The sequence below is a fragment of the Leguminivora glycinivorella genome, chromosome Z, assembly GCF_023078275.1.
Source record: "Leguminivora glycinivorella isolate SPB_JAAS2020 chromosome Z, LegGlyc_1.1, whole genome shotgun sequence".
NCBI lineage: Eukaryota > Metazoa > Arthropoda > Insecta > Lepidoptera > Tortricidae > Leguminivora > Leguminivora glycinivorella.
Genome location: NC_062998.1, coordinates 3281955 through 3303686, shown reverse-complemented (window position 1 = coordinate 3303686; position 21732 = coordinate 3281955). Strand labels below are relative to the sequence as shown.

The 21732-nt window shown below is 39.4% G+C and overlaps 1 protein-coding gene across 1 annotated transcript in view; it reads right to left on the bottom strand.

The window, feature by feature from the left end:
- Positions 1-2977: 2977 nt before the first annotated feature.
- LOC125241456 (protein crumbs-like) overlaps positions 2978-21732 on the bottom strand; it is a 136007-nt gene continuing 117252 nt past the window's right edge. The window contains 11 exon segments of the mRNA XM_048149960.1: positions 2978-4668; positions 5134-5375; positions 5744-5924; positions 8009-8111; positions 13723-13870; positions 15066-15187; positions 15891-16078; positions 16636-16742; positions 17817-17970; positions 20645-20669; positions 20672-20759. Of these exon segments, the coding sequence (XP_048005917.1) occupies positions 5136-5375; positions 5744-5924; positions 8009-8111; positions 13723-13870; positions 15066-15187; positions 15891-16078; positions 16636-16742; positions 17817-17970; positions 20645-20669; positions 20672-20759 (1356 nt within the window). The 3' untranslated portion in view covers positions 2978-4668; positions 5134-5135.

The window sequence follows — 21732 nt, the reverse complement described above, 5'->3', positions numbered from 1 at the left end:
TGAATTCCTTTATTTCTACCACGCTGCACCGAAACAGCTGGAAAAGTTATAATGTCTGGTTATAAGCGTTCTCAAACTGTCTTAAACTTGTGTTAGCATTCCATTGTCTTTGACACACAATAATTAATGTAAGATAATATAATTTTCTACTATTAATTAATGCAGCAGCACACATGATTATTATACAGGATGACTTGAAACTTGTAATAAAAAAATATTGAATGCTTATCATAAAGCACATGACAAAAATCTATAAATGAGTTAAGGTATTTACTATGACTCCCGCCTGCGCATTTCAGCGTCAAACATATTTGTCGTTGTTATGATATAAAAGTAATAAATATAAACATAATATAATCAGACAAAATTTTACGAATTGTGAATGCATCCTGTTTAATATTTACTTAAAAGAAAACACTTCATTTATTATCCACTTATTAAATATAAAATAATAATAAAGCTCTCCACATAGACAATAAATCGTAACTTAATAAAATGTCCGCTGTGTTGCAAATAATAACTTCACTAATAAACAATATTGTCACACTTTACCTAAATTACGAGTTTATCTTTACTTATTATCTAGTAAAGTAAAAAATTGCATAAATATTAATGTTATTATATTTATCTACTTTGACGAAGACACTACTTATAGAACAACTGGTTGCAATAAGCCTGGGGTCAGGGTACTTTTGTATCGTCACATAATGACATAAAAAATGTAACTAAGTACCTAATAACAAATCAAATAAAAAAAATACTGTTTTGACCGCGCGTGCCGTTTGCGAAGTTCGTAAACGTAGCCTTAATGCATTAAAGATAATATTGGTCTGCAGCCGCGCGCGTCTGTTAATCTCTTTGGTTGTGATAGGACAGGAATAAATAAAATTATAAAAAAGCACGCGCATTATTTCAAATAATTAACAGAAAAAAATCTCGAATCGGTATATTGTGTTGTGTTTTTATTTTTTGATAAAGTTAATTTATATAGCCTTTCTAAGTTTACCCACTGTGCAACGATACAAAGTTTACCAAAGAACTAACGCCTAATACTTCGTCTATAAAGCTTACATCGACATATAAAAGCAGTCAGTGTAAAGTAAATATAAAAAGCGTTAAAGTATATTAAGTACATCTTGTAATGTGTGCAGTCAACATTAAAAATATACGAGAGAACTAGAGTTGCAATTAAAATGAACTACATAATATGAATTTCGCGCCTTTTTCTAATGACAAAGTGGACTTGTCAAAATAGGTAAGTGGGATAAATGGAATCCGATATTGTTATTTAATCATAATAGTCGTCATCAATATCATCTATTTGATGGTGACTGTATAGAATTAGTTGAGTAACTGAAGTTCTCTGGAATATTTTTGATGCTGACTGCACACAGCCCCTTGCGGGTAAGGCACCGACGGCCCGTAGCGCGCGCACTATGCTTTAAATTATTAAAAACACTACTTACGAGTACAATATCGGCCAATAATATCTGTCTTGCCAATTTTTTATTATCTACACGTTCATAAGACAAAACATGGCAAGACTGCCAAGAGAAATGGTATTTTGATCAGATAATCAAAATAAAGATAAAAAAACGAATAGAACACTTTTTTCTAACCTTGCGTGTCTAGAAAGTGTTGAAGTAAAAGAAAAATATAACGTCATATCGATCTTTATAGGCTACTAGACTCGTATCGAATTTAGCACATCAAGTTATTGTTTTCTGTAGTATTTTTTGACTTAAGAAATCAATATTTATAGCTTGCGGGCATTAAAAGTGCGTGATGACTGCGTATTTTTAATTAAAGATGTGTGTATGTTTTTTTTAAATTATGGACTCCGAAAACGGTGTTGGCCAATGGAGTGACGTCACATAATTCAGATCAACTATGGAAATAAGAGGTAGTAATCTGATCTCCATAGAAGCAACCTCTATTGTATTAAAATTCATAGTCGTTGACGAGCGGTGTGCCCGACAGTCGGGGTAGCGAAAGTGACAATGTGAAATATTTTTTCTAAATATACTGACGTCATGTCATAGATATTCTATAGATTAATATGGCTGATGTTGTTTTTGCCTGATCACGTAAAAGTAAACTTTAAATAATTTTTTTGCGGCTTTTTAAGTCGTAATAAAATATAGTACTATTTTTTTCGTTTAATTAGACAGTAATTAATAATATAAGACATACTTTGAAAAAGGGTCAAGTAGCCTATTGGCTATGGTCAGGCAATGAATGTACATGTGCAACTATTAGTATAGCTACCTATTTTGAAGTTGGGAACATTAATTTGTGTTGTCAATTCGGAATAAAAAAAATCTATGTAAGTACTTAATACTCGTAATTGTTGAAAAATATCAAGACAACATTCATTGGCCAATATTGTATAGATAAAATAGTTGAGTAAAGCCTCTCTCCTGTGTCGTTATGTCGTTAAACACTAGAGAGGCTTCACTAAACTCTGATGCATTTATTGCATTTACATGGCGACTTATGAACGGCCTTGATTTGCCCCGGCAACCAGAGTTCACACAACCAACCTTTTCTGTGGTTCTAAAGTTTATGACAGTGGGTTAAAATCAGTTAATATACATTCGCTTTTGCATTACAAGAAATCGCTTTGCTAGAATACAAAAATACTTATTTAAATATTCATTAGAAAACTATGTGTATGTTCATCAACATTTTTATAAATATATTTATATTTATTTTTAAAGATCAATTTTAAGAAAAGGAATGCTATCTGGACGGAGTTTTAAAGCATTGGTATTACTATTACTAACATAATATTTGTAACTATAAAGATCATTTTAATATTTCACCGATAAAATACAAAATGTTACGTGTTTACTTATAGCTTCGCTCAGCGCATGTTTTTATAAGAAATCGGAACGTGTTTTAAACGCTGGACTTTAAATTTTATCAACTTCAAAATTAATAGGAGAAGACATCAATAATTAAACAAATACTCCAAACGATTTATAAATTTATATATTTTTTTTTTTAATCATCAAATCAAATTTCAAATCAATTTAAAAACCTTTATAAAGTAACATTGTTACACTTATTAAAGTGAAACATTGTTATCCCTGTGTGAACAATAATACTGTGTTACTCCCGAGTATAGTTGTGTGAACTAACATAACAATGTGAACTATAATCAGTAATCACGTGAACTATGAGCATAGCGCGTCGCGCACCTTCGGCGCCGCCTCGTCTTTAACTAATTTAGAATCTGTTACGCTCTTACCTTCTTAATATTAAATTTCAACATTCTGCACACAAGTCACAAATGCACGTCGAGTTTTATTTTAACTAAAGGCCTGAGCACACCGACCGCGTGTGTGTAGAGGTTCCCGCATGTGTGGTGTGCTACATGACGTGACGACCGACCGCGCAGACCACGCCAGCGGTGTGACTTCTCTCATAAGGGTCTGTACTTATATTACTACGCGCACCCGGTATGCTCAAGCAACACAGACTTATTTATATTTATAAGAAGGAGAGTAGTCACAAATTCTCATCACATTTCGATCGTACACTACTAAATACAATATAATTTAACATTACAGTCATTCAATAAAACTTCTACATGGACGCACACCGTTACAGATTTAGAATACATCTTAAGTACAATATTTATAAAAATAGCATGATTGTCATTTTATAAAATATGATTAGTGTTTATAAAATTGATATTGGGACGTGTTTTTGACATAGGGTTAGATTAATTGATGAGCCAAGTGTATAAATATAATTACAAATACAATGATATGGTGTCCTTAATCTTAGGAGTAAAAAAGACATTTATAATTACAAATAAATGAAATGTCGAGTTCAAGAAGTACATATAGTGATTATTGAAATCGAGAGTTGAGCACATGTGAAATAGTTCACAATATTAGTTCATTATTTTTTATAAAACGTGACATGTCACAACACTGGTCCTTAACTATGATTGTAAGCTTCATTGTGTAAGGTACTCCTTTTCTTGGCGTTGCACGCGCTAGGTAAGGTCACTAACATTAGAGACAGTTTAAGTACTATCGAAACCCTATATTGAACTTTCAACTAAACTACAATAGTAAATACAAGCTCATATTTGCGAGCACGAGACAGCAACACGCCTCTCGCTCTGTCACATCTTTAAAGACACATACATTTTTTATGCACCTTTTAAATTAGACATTTATTTCTTCTGTATATAACTTAAGAATACAAGTATCCTCTTCTTATATTTATACGTATAAATATCTCAATTATGACAAACATCTGAAAATAGTATTCTTATCAGGTATACTTCAAAGTCACTTTCTTAAAAATCCATAGTCATAAAATTTGTAATAACAAATCTACAAAAATTTGAATTCATAAATACTACAAAACCTACGTATAATTCGCTCAGGGCAACACTAAATATCCATGTGTATAATGTCACATTCATAAAGGCTATAAATTTCTGAATTCTAAAAGTTTCATAGAATATTCTATTTAGGAAAGTGAAAGTTTAAAACTTGACACAACAATGTTATAAAATTCCGTACATTTTCGTGGTAGTTGTTTTTCATCGGTATTAGGTTCGGCGAGTGATGCGGGCGGGCGCGGTGTAAAGCTCACCGCGCAGGTACATGTTTTGGTCGAGCGGACACCGCTCTCACTGAGGATCTGGAACAATCATTCACTTGAAATAACTGCTGTATTTGCTCTATATTTAAGTAATGTTTAAAAATATGCTGTTCGCTCTTAATACGTAATTTCAGTAATGTAAGTACTTTATTTTCTGACTACGTGGATGACGTGATAACCCTAGAAAGTGAGTAGAATCAGCCTCCTTGACACTTTATGTACGATACATCTATTCTCTGATACTCGTAGGAAATAAATAAATTTTACTGATGCTATTTAAGGCAAAAATCACACTGGCATATAAATTACGAAATATACGTTTGGAAAATGTGAAACCTCAAGTCTTTTTTAGAAGTTTTTGATATTGTCTATGGTTAGAGAGCGAAGGTCGTAAGATAAAAAATAAATATTGTGGGACACCTTACACAGATCAATCTAACCTCAAATTAAGCAAAGCTTGTACTATGGGTGTTAGGCGACGATATAGTTAGATGTGTGACATACCCTTATATGAGCCGCTCCTCGGGCGGCGGCTTGAGCGCGTGGTGCATCATCTCGGCCCTCGGGTTGCAGTACTCCTGTCCTGAAGGGCTGTAGGTGCCCCTCGTGGCCCGCTTCCGCCGCGCCTGTGCGCAGAGCGCGCCCAGCGCTAGCGCTGCTAGGGCCGCGGCGAGCAACGCGCAGCCGACGGCGATGAGGACTGTGGACGATGTTGAGTCACCGCCTTCGGACTCTGCTGCGACGCTCTGGAAGAAACATATATTATCGAATGTTAGAACATATACAATGATTAGATCTATCGCTGTAACACACCTCGGACAATGGCGATCAAATATATGAAAGAGACGCGTTTCTACGCACAGTCTGAGCTCGTGTAGTTGAACGCTTGCTTGTATGAGTGAGATATAACAGGTCGACTGGTCGCGTTTTTGACAGACGGTAACTGTGAGGTAACCGAGAGCGGGTGGGTGGGCGACACTTTCAGCGGGGAGCGGGAGTGGCCATACTGTACGATAGTACTCTTTAGTATACTGTGGCTGTAAACGGAAAAAATCAAATGTGTATAGTGGCTGTCGTGTCGTGTCCTGGCCGGGTACAGTCTAGCTACACGCACCTGTTGGGAACAGTTCTTGCCGGCCCAGCCGTCCACGCACTCGCACGTGTAGTCGAGGACGTCGCTGCAGCGCTGCGTGCAGTTGCCGCCGTGCTCGCACGGGCCGGTCTCGTTGCCCGCGGGGAAGCACGGGTCGGCCAGGGCGCACTCGTGACCGCATTTGCCGCGCTCGCATTGGCATCTGGTGAACATAAGTAAGCATTATACAACATTGACTGAATCCCACGGTAAGGTCAACAATGTAATGAAACCTTTTGTCGTGGGTACTCTGTCAACGATAAAGGTACAATGCAATTTCAATTACTATAATGCATAGAAAACATCCATGACTCAGGACCGGTGATCGAATCCTGCACGGGAAGCATGGTCGCGCGATAAATGATAAAACATCTGGCCGTCCCTATCGCACTTACTAATAGTGCGATAGGGACGGCTTGATATTTTATCGTCTATCGCGCGACCATGCTTCCCGTGCTGGACCACCTATACCGGTAGGCAAATCAGGTAAACAATGGAATATTCTTAACGGTAGCCTGTTGACGGGTAATATGTTTGGTATTCAAAAACTAGACGCGGTCGCGGGACAACACTAAGTTTAGTGTAACTTAGTTAACTTACTATGAGTCGACTTTGATAAAATTATCATATTAAAACAGTAATCGCTTTCACAATAAGATAAAATAAACGAAATTATTATTTGATTTAATTTTAAATATCCTATAATAATTTTCATCTTAATAATTGTTAAAGCAATTAAGTCAAATGCGTTATCTTAGAGTTTACAAATATGTAAGTAGATAAAAAAAATACTTTATTAAATATTGTTTACTTCAAGGATGACTCACACCTGATATTATGATTTAGTAATCGTTTGCTATCGACAACCGACAATACTTGGAACAATATTTAATTAATCGAGCCCCAGTATGTTTTAGTCTCCTCTGACAACGAGAAACAACCACACGAAGAACGAGACAATATCTCGCCAGTGAGATAGACTACGAGTCCCACTCCAATTACTTAATGCGATTTAAAAATAATTTTTAAGAAAAAAAAACCGTCGCCTTTCGGGTTCTGGTGAAAGCTACTTGCGAATGTTGGATTATGTAGAAATGTGTAAGTATTTTTTAAAACTGCTTTTTTAATGCTTTAATTATTAGATGGCAACACAAATGAATATACGTATAACGTTAAGGTTTGAGGAGTTTCCTCAATTCCTCATGAATCCGATTATATTATAAGAAATCGAAGCTTGACAAACTTTGACTTGAAAACTCAATATGCTTAACAAACATAACTAAATAAATGTCAAATACCAAAGTCACTATAAGCGTGCCGTTCAGATTTGAAGAGTTCCGTTCTGGCCATCATCAGCAGTTCCACTGCACCAAGTGTCACTGTTCCGTACCTAAATGCATGCTGTTCCTTTAAAAACACAAAAATCACCATATGTATGCCTTTCAGATTCGAGGAGTTCCCTCGATTTCTCCAGGATCCCATCATCAGAACTGGGTTCTGAGAAAAATGGGACCAATCTGTATGCATATACATTCAATCAAAAAAAAATTTTCAAAATCGGTCCAGTAACGACGGAGATATCGAGGAACAAACATAAAAAATAAAAAAAAAAACATACAGACGACTTGATAACCGTCCTTCTTGAGAGATATGAGGCGACGGTTAAAAATTAGATACTGTCCCGCCTATCATATCCTTACAACCCTGCTGAGTTAGTGGCGTACATACAAAAACATACTTTGAAACATAGAAAATGGTAATACCTAGACGTTTATTGAATAACGTAAAACAACTAAATAACATTACACACAAACAAATACTTACAAACAAAAAAAAACCTAAGTCCCGGCAGACAAGTATGGACGCGCGATAAATGATAAAACATCAGGGGCCCGTTCCTTGAAAGGTAAGCCTTGTATTACAAGTGCGCGAACTGTCAAATCGTAAACACACTTGTAATACAAGGCTTGTACCTTTCGAGAAACGGGCCCCAGGCCGTCCCTTTCGCACTATTTGTAAGTTCGATAGGGACGGCCTGATGTTTTATCATTTATCGCGCGACCATGCTTGTCTGCCGGTCGTTAGGTACTTAGGTAGGGTGCCCAGAAGCCTGCAGATAGCAACGCTGATATGCTGAGCGGAATATTGGCCATACGTATAAGGCGCTTCGACAACTTAAAGAGCTGACGCGCACTTTCAAACATTTTGACTCTTGACAGTAGGTAGGTATTAGTATTAGGTACTTACATGTAGGAGCCAGGCAAGTTGACGCAAGTGCCGGTGGGGCCACAGCTCACACTATCCTTGTCGCACTCGTTGACGTCGGCCTCGCAGTGGAGGCCTGTCCACGCTGCAACACGAAAAAAGTTATACACATGTGCCGACAAAAATAACGACATTAAGCCACATCACCATCTAGCGTCTCGCGAGCGTAGCGTCGGACCAACTGTATGCTATGAGTATAGAATACGTTACATGATAGCATGATATTTAAACTGTGGTTAGGGGACGCTGTTCACTTTCTCTAATGAATATGATATGTGACGCTGTCAATATAATGTATGTTCTTTCTTCACGCTCGTCGGGTGCAGTGTCTATCCGACTGGACGCTGAACGTCGCCCGCGACGGGTCAAAATGAAAAATGGCCCATTCCTCAAAGCTGAAAGTTACAAGTTACAAGTGGAAGTCTCTTTTTAACCTGTCATATTAATAAATCGGCCCAAGACTTTACGTATCCATATCTAAATGGTAGATATACCTACTAGTAAGGTTTAAACATTTTTTCACGCTTACATACTTTCACCCAAGGATGATTTACATATGATTGACAATCATCATACTAAGACTCGTACCTCATTTTTTTAGCGCCACCTATTAAATACAATAATAACTACTCATAACAAATTTATTTTTGACAAAAATTTGATATCATGATGTTAAAATAAAGAAACATGTCAAATTAAAAACACGCAAAAATATGTTGGGAAAATATGATTTTTGACTGCGGTCAAACGAAAATTTCTAAGGCAGTAATGCATCACTCGACGGTGAGTATTCTATGCATGTATTCTATACTGTACCTATAAGAACAGCAACTAGTACACTCCGCCACATATTATCCGCATTTCTCCGCATACACTCTCACGAGATAAGATATTGATTGTCACTACACAAACACACTTTTCGTCTATCTATCTTTGTCTATCACTATCTTAAATCTATCTATCTTTGAAAGGCATTTTCAATACACGTCCTTATTTCTTCCGGTTGAAACTTCATATTTTTATGGGATCATTCTATGTCTCTCATCTGTGTATACTTAGAACCCTGAGCCAATTCTTCGTCATTTTCAAAACGTATTTTTTTACTACAATATATGCATAGAGCTCAAACCAGATTTGAACTCACTCACGATTTCGCGATATGAAAGGACTAATATATATAATGGTCACTATAGTCTTATTTCAGCCACAAATATGACCATGACTAGGTAATAATTGATCATACTGAGGTAACACTGTCACACAATACTGGTCCTACTGCACAATAGAATCCAAAACATAACAATTTAGCACTGCAGTGTAAACATTCACACTCAAATAATTAAATACTAATCTTCTATCATAGTTGAACTTAATTTTTTGTTGAATTTTGTTATAAAATGTAAGGTGATTCTTCTTATGTTAGCGCCACCAGTGTGTGCCGTAGTGATAGTCTAATAAATTCTGTATGACTCGGATCGTACGGTGATTCTCAAACTGTGCTTCAGGCGTTAGTGATGTGACGTAGTTGAGTATATATTCAATAGTTTATCCTTGTTCGCGAATACAATGCTTGTTACGCTTCCAATGAGGAGCCACACTGAAAGGCTACAAGTGTTACAACAGATGTCCTACTGCAAAGGCTGTATTAACGGAGCTCGGAGTAGGGACATCGTGTAACCGGGACAGAGGTACTCTGTACTTTTTAATGTAGGATAAGACATTAGTATGTGTCGATGCTTGGGCGGATTACATCTGTGTTTTGACGAAGCATGTGGCGGATCACGTTTGTATTTATTTTATTATGAAAAAATGGTTTTAACTTTGACAGTGACATTAGGCGTGATAAAATGTCACCAATACCCATAGTACCATTACCAAGTCCTTAGATTTTTATAGTACTTGTGTGAGACATAGATTATGTTTACAAAATGTGCTACTTAGTATTCTTTTTCACTATTAGGGCGCCCGCAACGTCGCACGAGTGTAATTTCACGTAAAATCTGTCACACACGCTCCCATCAGCATGTTCATATTATTTCCTTAACCCGCTCACTTCTCACACATTGCAGACGTCCTCAGCCCATCCCTAGTGAAACCGCAGATAATCTGGCTGCGCAAGCGACGCGTCAAACAACACGTATATAGCGACACGTCGTTAGAGTTGAGAGAACTAAGGTTAAAAGGAAAATGAGTAATTAAGGATAATGATTAATGTCACGTGACGCATTCGTCGTTTCGGCGCCCTGTGTGACTTACAGTTCATAGTTTTGGTAACCAAGTTTTCCACACGATAACTTTCGTAAGTCACATGACTTAGCCTTTGTTAAATAAGGAACCTTCACAACTATTGATAGTAATAATAAAAAAAATAGGATATATTTGTTGTTACTTTCAGAGGGAAGATTAAGTTTCTAATGTTTCAAAAAAATAGTTCAATATGCCTTTCAAATTTAATACTCGTATACCTTTGTACCGGGATACCCCCATTTGCCAGAATTTCATTTGCCATAATGTTATTTGCCATCCTATTCAACAATCATAATATTGTTTCTCATAACATCTTATGCCATAATCATTGTTTACTATATTAATCTAGTGCCAGAAACTTTGTTTCCCATAAAGTCAGTTTCCATAATGTCATTTGTCAAAATCCGTAATTACCACATTCCATACCATCATTTGTCATACAAATTAGCGTCCAGAAAAGTCAATTTCCATAATGTGCTTTGGCAGAATCGAAAACTACTATAATAGGTACTAGAAGGACTAGAGAATGAAACTGCTATCAGAAAGTAGGTTAGGTTAGGTTAGAACTGTGACCCCCTGGAAAATGAAACTGTTATCAGAAAGTAGGTTAGGTTAGGTTAGAACCGTGAACCTCTGGAAAAGGAAACTGCTTGAAAAGTAGGTTAGGTTAGGTTAGAACTGTGACCCCCGGAAAATGAAAATACTATCAGACAGTAGGTTAGGTTAGGTTAGAACTGCGACCCCTGGAAAATGAAACTGCTATCAGAAAGTAGGTTAGGTTAGGTTAGAACTGTGACCCCCTGGAGAATGAAACTGCTGGAAAAGTAGGTTAGGTTAGGTTAGAACTGTGACCCCTGGAAAATGAAACTGCTATCAGAAAGTAGGTTAGGTTAGGTAATAATTTATAATAAACAAATCATTCAGGCAAATGAAATTCAGGCAAGTTAGATTCGGGCAAATGAATATTATGTTAAATGACTGTCGGGCAAACAATAGACAACCCTTTGTACCTGTTCTTTGCATGTGGTGCATATCTTATATAATTAAATATTTTGATTGATTCCTACACAATTTGATACCTACTTTTTTAATTCATGCCTTGCCTATCAGAAGTTTTTGTAGCCAACGAAGGCCAAAAAGATTGTTATCTCCCCGGTTTGTTATCAGTGACAGTTTGAGCGCCACCGGCCCGTTATCGCGTTATCAGCGCGGCAGATTGCGCGCGACGCGATAAGATTCAACAGCTGACCGAGCTGGAACGGAGCCTTAGCTCCTGTACTAGGAGGAATTTACATGTCTACCGAGAGCCTGTTTCTGTTTTTGTTTTGTACCTAACTATATGGGCATTAGAAGTTTTAAAGTTTGGGAGACCGGTCGAGCTTTGCACGGAAACATAAAACTCATTAATGACCGTTTTCTTAGATACCTATTTAGATCGTTTTTTCCAATTGAAAACCCAAATCGAAATAGAGCCATTTGCAAAATCACGAGACATACAAGAATAAAAAGTTGTGTATTAATTATGTATGTTGTATTTCGTCACTACTTTAAAAAAAAACTTGTATCTTCGTCTGTCAATGAAAAGAAAATTGTAGTAAGTATGTAGGTATGGAATGCATATAGACTTACTGCGTTTTAACTCTGAGGAACAGCGTGAGATACGAGATATTTTAAAAGTAGTGACGATTTGTAAAAAGATGTAAACTGTCGAATCTTATATTATCGATAACAACTTGTTATACAAAGTTTGTGCTGCAAGTTTTATTTTAAATTTTTTGGAAGCAATTTGAAAGCGCAAGTAAATACCTAGGTATATAGATATTAGATAGCATTCTTTTCAGTACATATTTTACAAAAATGTTGTAACATCACACTGAAGGAATCCTTCTTGGTGAGGAACAAGGTTCGCTTTTAGCCAATTTCGGTTGATACGTTTCGTATGAGCCTCACACTATTTTTTAGCTTTCGATAAGATACGAATAACGCCTCGTGGGAACAAACTTGACCTACACTTGTGTTGGGAGCGACCAACAATGTAAACACAACAATTGGGTTGAATAAATCTTTAGTCAACAAGGACGGATCGAACAATTTGTCTTCAACAAAGAAGTTCTACATGGTTGTATGGTCTTCATTATCTTAAGTGTAAGTAACTGTCAATCGTATCAATCTCAAGGGAGTCATGGGTGGATGCAAAATGTGCACATATTCTCAAGACATTCCTTTAAAAATGGTATGTTCGGAATATATCTACGAGGCTAGTTTTTCAATCTGGAATGGATAGTAACCTGGCGCGTTTTTCGCTGTTGAGTCAATTAATAACGTATGACCAGGGACTCCGTGATTTTTTACGCCAAGCAACAAGTACATGCCGTTCCGGCTCGGCCCATACAGTGGTTGACGACCTTCGTGCTACGCAATAGAACTCAATGTCGGATGATCGCGTGCGGTCCGTTTGTAAATCTAGGTTAGAATTATGAAATGCGGCATTGGCCACTCTGCGCAGGCGGTGCGCGTCCTTGCTAAGCAGAGTGCGTGCTAGCCCCAACACCATCCTGAGCATGATATCCAGCAGGTTTGATTGCCCTTACATAAATAATTGCTTGTCCTTACATCTAAGTAGAAATGTCAAATAGGGGTAGAAATGTATATTTAATTTAATTTAGCTTTAATTTTTGTAATTAAATTTAAATTTAATTTAATAATTTAAATCAAATGTAATTTTATAATTTTAATTTTATTTTATTTATTGCTGACATTTCTGACATTTTTATACATTGACTTATAATTATAATATATTTATTTGAATTTTAAGTAGCCTAGGACTATATGTAATTCTAATTTAATCTGTGAGTTTTTATGATTTTATCTTTTAAAATGCTATAATATAAACATAAAAAAAAATGTCAGTATTGTCGCAAATATAATTTTAATTTTTGAAATTACTGGTAAATGATGTATTTTTTATTTTGAACTGTGATTTATTTATTTTAATTGTACTGTTATTTTTAATTGGACCATATGTTGTCTGCAATAAACGGATTTATTATTATTATTTATTATTATTTTGTGCAACATCAAAGCAGTGAGCCTTCTGTACTTGTACTTATCCTCCTTGCGTTATCCCGGCATTTGATACCTGAGCCTGGGGTCCGCTTTGATAACTAATCCCAAGATTTGGCGAAACTAGTTTTTACGAAAGCGACTACCATCTGACCTTCCAACCCGAAGGGTAAACTAGACCTTATTGGAATTAGTCCGGTTTCCTCACGATGTTTTCCTTCACCGAAAAGCGACTGGCAAATATCTAATGACATTTCGCACATAAATTGGGAAAAAAAACTCATTAATGCGAGGCGGGGTTCGAACCCGCGTACTTACCGCTAGACTACCAGCGCCTTACCTTCTGTACTTGTACTATTATACATATACTGTGTGGTGTGACTCACCTGGCGGGCACACGCAGAGGAAGCCGCCGCGGGTGTGACGGCAGGTGCCGCCGTGCATGCAGCGCGAGGCTCCGCCCTCGGCACATTCGTCCCGTTCCGTCTCGCAGTGCACTCCGGTGAAGCCGGGGTCGCAGGCGCAGCTAGGGACCTATCACGGAAAAATAAATTATTGACACTTTGACAAACAAGACAGGCTCGCAAAGTGTCGATACTAAAAACACATTATCTCTCCCTGCTGCCCGCTGAAAGTGCCGCTCTCGGTTACGTCACAGTTATCGCCTGTCAATAACGCTTGCTCCACTTTAGACTGCATCATCACTTATCACCAGGGGCCCGTTTCTCGAAAGGCACAAGCCTTGTATTACAAGTGTGTTTCCATGACAACCCATACGATTTGACAGATCGCGCACTTGTAATACAAGGCTTGTACCTTTCGAGAAACGGGCCCCAGGTGTGATCGTGGTCAAACGTCTACCTATTCAAACTTTTAAAAAAATCGCGAAGAGTCGACTTGTCTTATCTCACTCATACTAGCATGAGAGATGAGTCACGCCATAAATTAAATATAACAAGATCATACCATCCCATACATTAAAATGCGACCGCCTACGAACGCGCTTACACTCCACCATACATAGATGGCGCCACAAAAAATGCCTTGTTGCCACCGATTATTTGTAGATTGGCATTAAGTGTCAATTCCGAGCCGTAAATCTATGTCAAAAGTGACACTTAACGCCATCTACAAGTATAATCGAAAGCTACAAGACATTTTTTTTGTGGCGCCATCTATGTGTGGTGGAGTGTAAGCGCATTCGTAGGCGGTCGCATTTTAATGTATGGGATGGTATGATCTTGTTATATTTAATTTATGGTCACGCCCAGCAGGGAGGGCAAAAATGCGTTGGTGTGACGATATCAAGGGAACAGCTGGATCAAAGTGGATAGAAAGAGCCCAGAATAGACCAGAATGGCATAAAATGAAGGAGGCCTACATCTATACGATTGAAAAAGTCTAAGAAGAAGCACTGAAAGTGCCGCTCTCGGTTAAGTCACAGTTATCGCCTGTCAAAAACACGACCAGTCAAATTGTCTTATCTCACTCATACTAGCATGGTACGCGTTCGCCTACACGAGCTTAGGCCCTGGTTTCTCTGACACGTCACACGCGACCGGCGGCGTCTGGAAGGGCGTAGCACGCTGTGCCACACGACGTCGACTGTGTGCGTAGGAACGCGCTTCTTCGCCATTGTCCGAGGTGTGCTAAAGCCAAGACCCCTACAACCGAGTATGTAACGGGGTACTTCCATTGGGCGAAGTGACGTTTTAGTGGTGGTAAGTACCTCGGCGTCGGTGACACAGGCGCCGTGCTGGCACGGCTGCAGCTCGCAGTAGGCGCGCTCGCAGTGCACGCCCACCCAGCCGCTCGAGCACGTGCACGTGTAGTTGTTGCCTCGCGGCGGGTCTGCAACCAAACAAATGTGTTAAGTAATGACACGGATCATAAGCATAGCTATAAGCAAAGCTCAAAATAGGGACAAGGGCTGCCTACCAAAATAGGATGAACATTGAACAAAAATATTTTCTCCGCATCATCCTCCTTACGTTATACAGGAATTTTGGGACGGCTCATGGGTGCTTGGGGTCCGCTTTGACTTCTCCGCATAACTCTCATAAATATGCTAGAGGCATATCAAACGTTTCCCTGATTATTTTGTCAAGGAAACAATACCGCTGCTTTACGGAGCTGTTCTCATTATGCTACTAATAAGTAATAATGCTGGAATAACTTTCCACCGTCTATTTGGTGGAGCGTTACTGAATTTCCCGTGTGGTGACGGGTTAAGAATTTCACCACCTTCTTTCTTCCCGCGGGTGTCGTAGAAGTCGACTGTGAGATAAAGGTTAAATTGTGGCGTAGGCAAGAGGCTGGCAACCTGTCACTGCAATGTCACAATTTGGATTTCTTTCAACCCCTTTCTGCCAAGAGTGGCACTGAAACTTAGTAGTTCATGTGCTCTGCCTACCCCTTGATGGGATACAGGCGTGATTATATGTTTGTATGTATGTTATTGATAATGGGCTTAAATCCACTGAAGGCACACAAGAAGCCGCCAGGCGTAGACGTGTATGTGCCGCCGTGTGGTGGTGTGGCGTGAGCAACATACCTGGCACGTCCCTACAGGTAGCCCCGTGCTGGCAGGGCTGGTGCGCGCAGGTGCGCTCGCGCGGCGTCTGGCAGCGGTTCCCGCGCCACTCGCTAGCGCACGTGCACAGGAACCCGCCGGGCGTGTCTGTGCACGTTCCGCCGTGCTCGCACGGTGTGGACGCGCATTCGTCGATGTCCGTTTCGCAACTGTGAAAAGAGTGATGAAGTTAATGCGACATTGAAATACAAGGAGTAACATGAAAAATCAGAATAATTTCAACAGCGTAGTCCTGACCCTTTAGCACAACTTGCCTTGTCACGCGCGAGTCCATACATAAAGCGCGAGTTCAAGTATGGACTCGCGCGCGACAAGGCAAGTTGTGCTAGAGGGGCTGGTAACATTTCAATAATAAAATGTCATTATACACTAAGCTGTATAGGTATTTAAGTGTAAAAATATAGGTGTACAAAAGTTGCTTAAAAATATGCCCTATAGCTATTGAGTCGACAATTTAAAAGTGATGAGACATGTTTTTGGTTTTTGAGCAACTTTTGTACTGATATGTACTGATTTTTTACAGAATATTATTCCGCTGCGTCAGAAAGAGATATTCCAATTGCTTTTTAACAATGATTTTGAACATTTCTACTAAAGTCGGCGTGGTTTTACAGTTTAAACTTGAACGAACTTCAAGATAAAGTGACTCTAATACTCGTAATGTTTTAAAGAAAGTTTTATCCGTAGCTACAAAATATGTACTCACAATGGTCCGGTGAATCCCTCTGGGCATTCGCATGTGTAGTTGGCTACGAGATCTCTACAAGTGGCTCCGTTTTGGCATTTGTTCTGCAAGCACTCGTTTATATCGGTCTGCAACAAAAAAAGGTATTTCAATAAATCGTACATTAACAAAAAAATGTATTAACATAATAAATAAAATAAATAAATAAATATTACAGGACATTCTTACATAGATTGACTGAGTCCCAAGGTAAGCTCAAGAATGCTTGTGATGCAGGTACTCATACAAAGATATACATAAATAATATACAAAACCCATCGGAAATCTGAAAGCATGCACCATTCTAAAGAGCGATTTTTCATATACAAAATGCCGTTCGATGCTGATAACTGTGACCTGTGACTTCACCCTAATTAGGCTAACATTATTGTAAAAAGAAAGATGCCGACGAACCTCAGTGGTCGCGGTAGGACTCCATTTCTACTTGTTCCGCGATGATGTGGCGGTGCAAGAAAAAAATACATCTCAGGGTTTTTTTTATTTATTTTGTGAGTAGAACCAGAATTCGGTAAATAGTTTTTACAATTATAACAAAATCATGTAGATCTAGAATATAGGTGATACATTCTAGTTCAAATAATAATGTGAAACAGGCGGAAATCCATAATTAATCAACATTTAGAAGTTACTTTACTAATCCATGACATGAATACTTGAATAGATCACGTGCTAGTCCTCAGAGGAAAAAAATTTTTTTTTTTTAATCTATGTGCTAGTCAATCAGTGCTAACCTGTATAAGGTACTTGCGTATTTATCCACGCAACGAGTTACCCACTGCATAAAATAAATACGCAAATAATTATTATGGTGATAAACTTACCAATCTTTTGTACATTTGTAGTTTTAGTCATACATTTTTGCATAGTGGGCGCCATCTATGTGTGGTGTAGTGTATGCGCGTTCTTAGGCGGTCGAATTTTAATGTATGGTATGGTATGATCTTCTTATATTAAGGGCCAGTTGCATCAACCACATTTGACAGACACATCATCGTCACGCAGCAGACGTCTATGGAACTTCCCATACAATAAAATTTAACGAACGCTTTAACGATGACAGACGGTTTGATGCAACCGGCCCTAAATCTACGTTTGCATTAAATATATGAATAAGTTGTTGTGGATGTGGAAGTTTGACTTACCTCGCAGTAGTCACCGGAGTAACCTGCGGGACACGCGCACGCGTACGAGGAGCGGACGTCCTCGCAGCGGCCGCCGCGGGCGCAGTCTTGCTCGAGGCAGAGCACGCAGCCGATAGTGGTGCCGCCATCGCCTGTGCCCCAGGGCCGGCCGCTTCTGTGCACGGAAAAACGGAGTTTATGTTGTCCCAGATTTGTAAGAACCTCTGATGACAGCGTCCACAAAATGTAAACTCGCGCAACCTAATTAAATTTTAAATAAAATCCTGTAATAATAATAATATTATTTGATGCAGCTTTAATATCCTTCCTGGCTGCATGTATGAGGCAGTGGACCACAGTCCTTCGTCAACCAGGAGGCAGGGATGACCCCCCTGGCCCGCAGGACTTCATAAGGATTGAGCGAGGAATATTCCAGGGTGACAGTTTGAGTCCATTATGGTTCTGCCTAGCTCTGAATCCCCTCAGCACGCTGCTGAAGGATTCTGGGTTAGGTTGCCGGCTTCGGAGAGAGGGTGAAGTCATCTCTCACCTTCTGTACATGGACGATCTCAAACTATTTGCACCGAACACCCAAGACCTGATGGTGCTATTGAAAACCACAGAAGTTTTCAGTACCGCCATCAGAATGGAGTTTGGTGTCGATAAGTGTGCGGTTATGCATGTACAGCGGGGGGAGGTTGTAAATTCAGAAAATTTACAACTTTCTGAGACGATTTCGTTCAGATCTATCTCTGAATCAGAAACCTATAAGTACCTTGGTATGTCACAGTCGTTGGGTATTGAGGATGTTGGCATTAGACGGTCGGTGAAGGAACGCTTTTTCAGTCGGCTGACAAAAGTCCTTAACAGTCTTTTGTCAGGAGGCAACAAAGTGCGCGCCTTTAACGCCTGGGTAATGCCTCTACTCACATACTCCTTTGGCATACTACGGTGGACCCAGACTGAACTGGACGCCCTGGATCGGAGGGTCCGCTCACTGCTTACCACACACCGTATGTTACACCCGCGCTCGTCTGTTATGAGATTGTACATCCCACGGAAGTGCGGAGGTCGAGGCTTCCTAAACGCCAAAGATCTTCACAACCGTGAGGTGTACAATCTCAGGAATTACTTCCTTAACAACGAGTGTGGGATGCATCGTGATGTGGTGGCAGTGGACGGAAACCTCACGCCGCTCTCCTTGGCGAAAGAGAACTGGCGCAAACCTGTGGTACTAAGTACTGCGGACCGCAAGGCGGTATGGGAGAGCAAGCAGCTACACGGGCGGTTCTACAAGGCCCTCACGGGACCCGATGTAGATCTGCTCGCATCGGTGAACTGGTTACGATTCGGGGACCTCTTCGGAGAAACCGAGGGTTTTGCCTGTGCAATTGCGGACGAAGTTATGATGACGAACAACTACCGGAAATATATCCTGAAGGACGGTACGGTCGACATTTGTCGGGCATGCCGCCGTCCCGGAGAGTCACTCAGGCATATCATCTCCGGTTGTTCTCATCTAGCTAACGGCGAGTACTTGCACAGACATAATCTCGTAGCCAGGATCATTCACCAGCAACTTGCTCTTCAATACGGCCTTGTGGACCGCGAAGTACCGTACTACAAGTACTTACCTGCGCCAGTTCTCGAAAATGGTCGTGCCACGCTCTATTGGGATCGATCTATTATCACTGACAAGACTATTGTAGCCAATAAGCCTGACATTGTGGTAATAGATCAACTGCAACGCCGGGCAGTGCTCGTTGACATCACCATCCCCCATGATGAGAATCTCATGAAAGCCGAGAAGGACAAGTCCAGTAAGTATCTAGACTTGGCTCACGAGATAACCGCCATGTGGGATGTTGAATCAACGATCATTGTTCCGATAGTCGTTTCAGCGAACGGTCTCATAGCGAAGAGTCTCGACCAACATCTTAAGAGACTCTCGCTAGGTGGCTGGATCAAGGGCCAGATGCAGAAGGCGGTGATCTTGGACACAGCGCGGATAGTTCGACGGTTCCTCTCTCTGCAGCCCTAACCACCGGCAGCTTGGGCCCTGCCCCGCTGCTGGCGGCACCCTAGGTTAGGTTTTTTATAATATGTTTATATGTTTTTATATTGTTTTGTAAGTGTTTTTAGCCTAAGAATTGAAATGAATAAAGAGAATATAATATTTAAAAAAAATCAAGTACTTAGAAACAATATTTCGCTTACTTTAAACATAATCTAACACATGTTACATTTTTGCGGAGCTTCGTTTGTGAGTATTTTACGATATTAATTTATCACCCAGGATTTACTTATTATATCATTTATCATTCAGTTTTATTTTTAAACTAGTGCTGTGGCAGAGTCTGTCATTTTGATTCAAATGTCGTATATTTGTCTAAGCACCTCCTTGTACATAGGGCCTAATCGATTCAACCAATTCGAAATTAATCGTTAGATTTGGCAAAAGATACGTCTTAGCTACATCGCAACATACTTCAAAACAAATATGTCAAAAATGTGAACTTACAAATCTGGGACAATAGTATAAAATAAGATTTTTTCATGATTCACGGTTACTTATATTGGCTGGGATATAGACCACGGTATACAGCACGGTATAGGTGGATAATGGTGGATTCCAATAAGCCCACCATATAAGGATATCATAATCTAAATCCACCAATTACATTTCGAACTTTTCCACTGTTACCAGTGTTACCGTTAGTGAAATATTTATGTACGAGTGTATTCTTCAAAAACAACTACCTACTATTACCCGGTAGTGAAATGCCTGTGGAGATTCTTCCAAATAAGTAAATACATATGTAAAACAAAAACTAGTAAAGAATACTCACATCAGTTCGTAGTGTGGTTGAGCGTCAGCTTAGCGGCCGCCGTGCCGACGTACAGCTCATCGTCGGTGAAGAATGGCAGCAGCAGCGAGCCCACGTACACGGCGCCCATGCAGCCCTGCACACAACATTTTACTGTAATTGGTGCATTCCACGAGAATGTCTTTTACGAAATGTGTATGTTCTGTATGATGCTTTATTATATCCGCAAAGCTCGAAATATACTGCCAGTTTGTTAGCCAAGTCATGAAATAAATAACACAAAATCACAAAATTTTGTAAGGGAAATTCTCGAGGAATGCTCCAATTATAGTTATTGCATTACCACACAAACTTTTTACACTTCGCCAAAATCAGGACTTCTCCTGAAGTCCAGAAGAACAGAAAACTCCCCTTGTTGTGGCTTTCGTAGATCTTAACAAGGCCTTCGATACGGTCAGCAGGGAAGGCATGTAACGGCGCTAGAGCATTGGGTGCCCGCCTAAACTCCTGAGCCTCGTCAAATCGTTTCACGAGGACATGAAAGGCGCGGTAGTTTTTAATGGTAATTTATCGGACCGTTTGCTGTCTCCCGAGGTGTGCGACAGGGCTGCGTTTTGGCTCCTACTCTGTTTGGTATATATTTTTCGCTTATATTACATGCTGCTTTTAGCGATAACCAACAGGGTATCCATCTGCATACCACACAAATCGATCATGACACCATGGAACAGTCGACGTAGGCAGATAGATTGGTGTGGTAACACCCTTATGATACACATACTACACATAGAGCAAAATATTTGAGGTAACGGCGAAACACAATCATGCACCATCCATATTATTGAAACGTTTTCTCTTTAAAAAATGCTTTTTGCAGGTATTCTATGTATTTAAAAAAAGTATAATAAGTAGTACTTTGTGTACCATTGTGGTACAACTCTTGGAGTTGATTATTAACGTTACGAGTATTAAACTATAATAGTTATTGACTATTCACACTACACCAGCACATGCAATAGATATAAAAAATTGCGAATTAAAGATGCGGACTATTTTCGTCGTCCGGCCCTACGAATAATTGTTATAACTAAGGAATGAAATTTTCTACG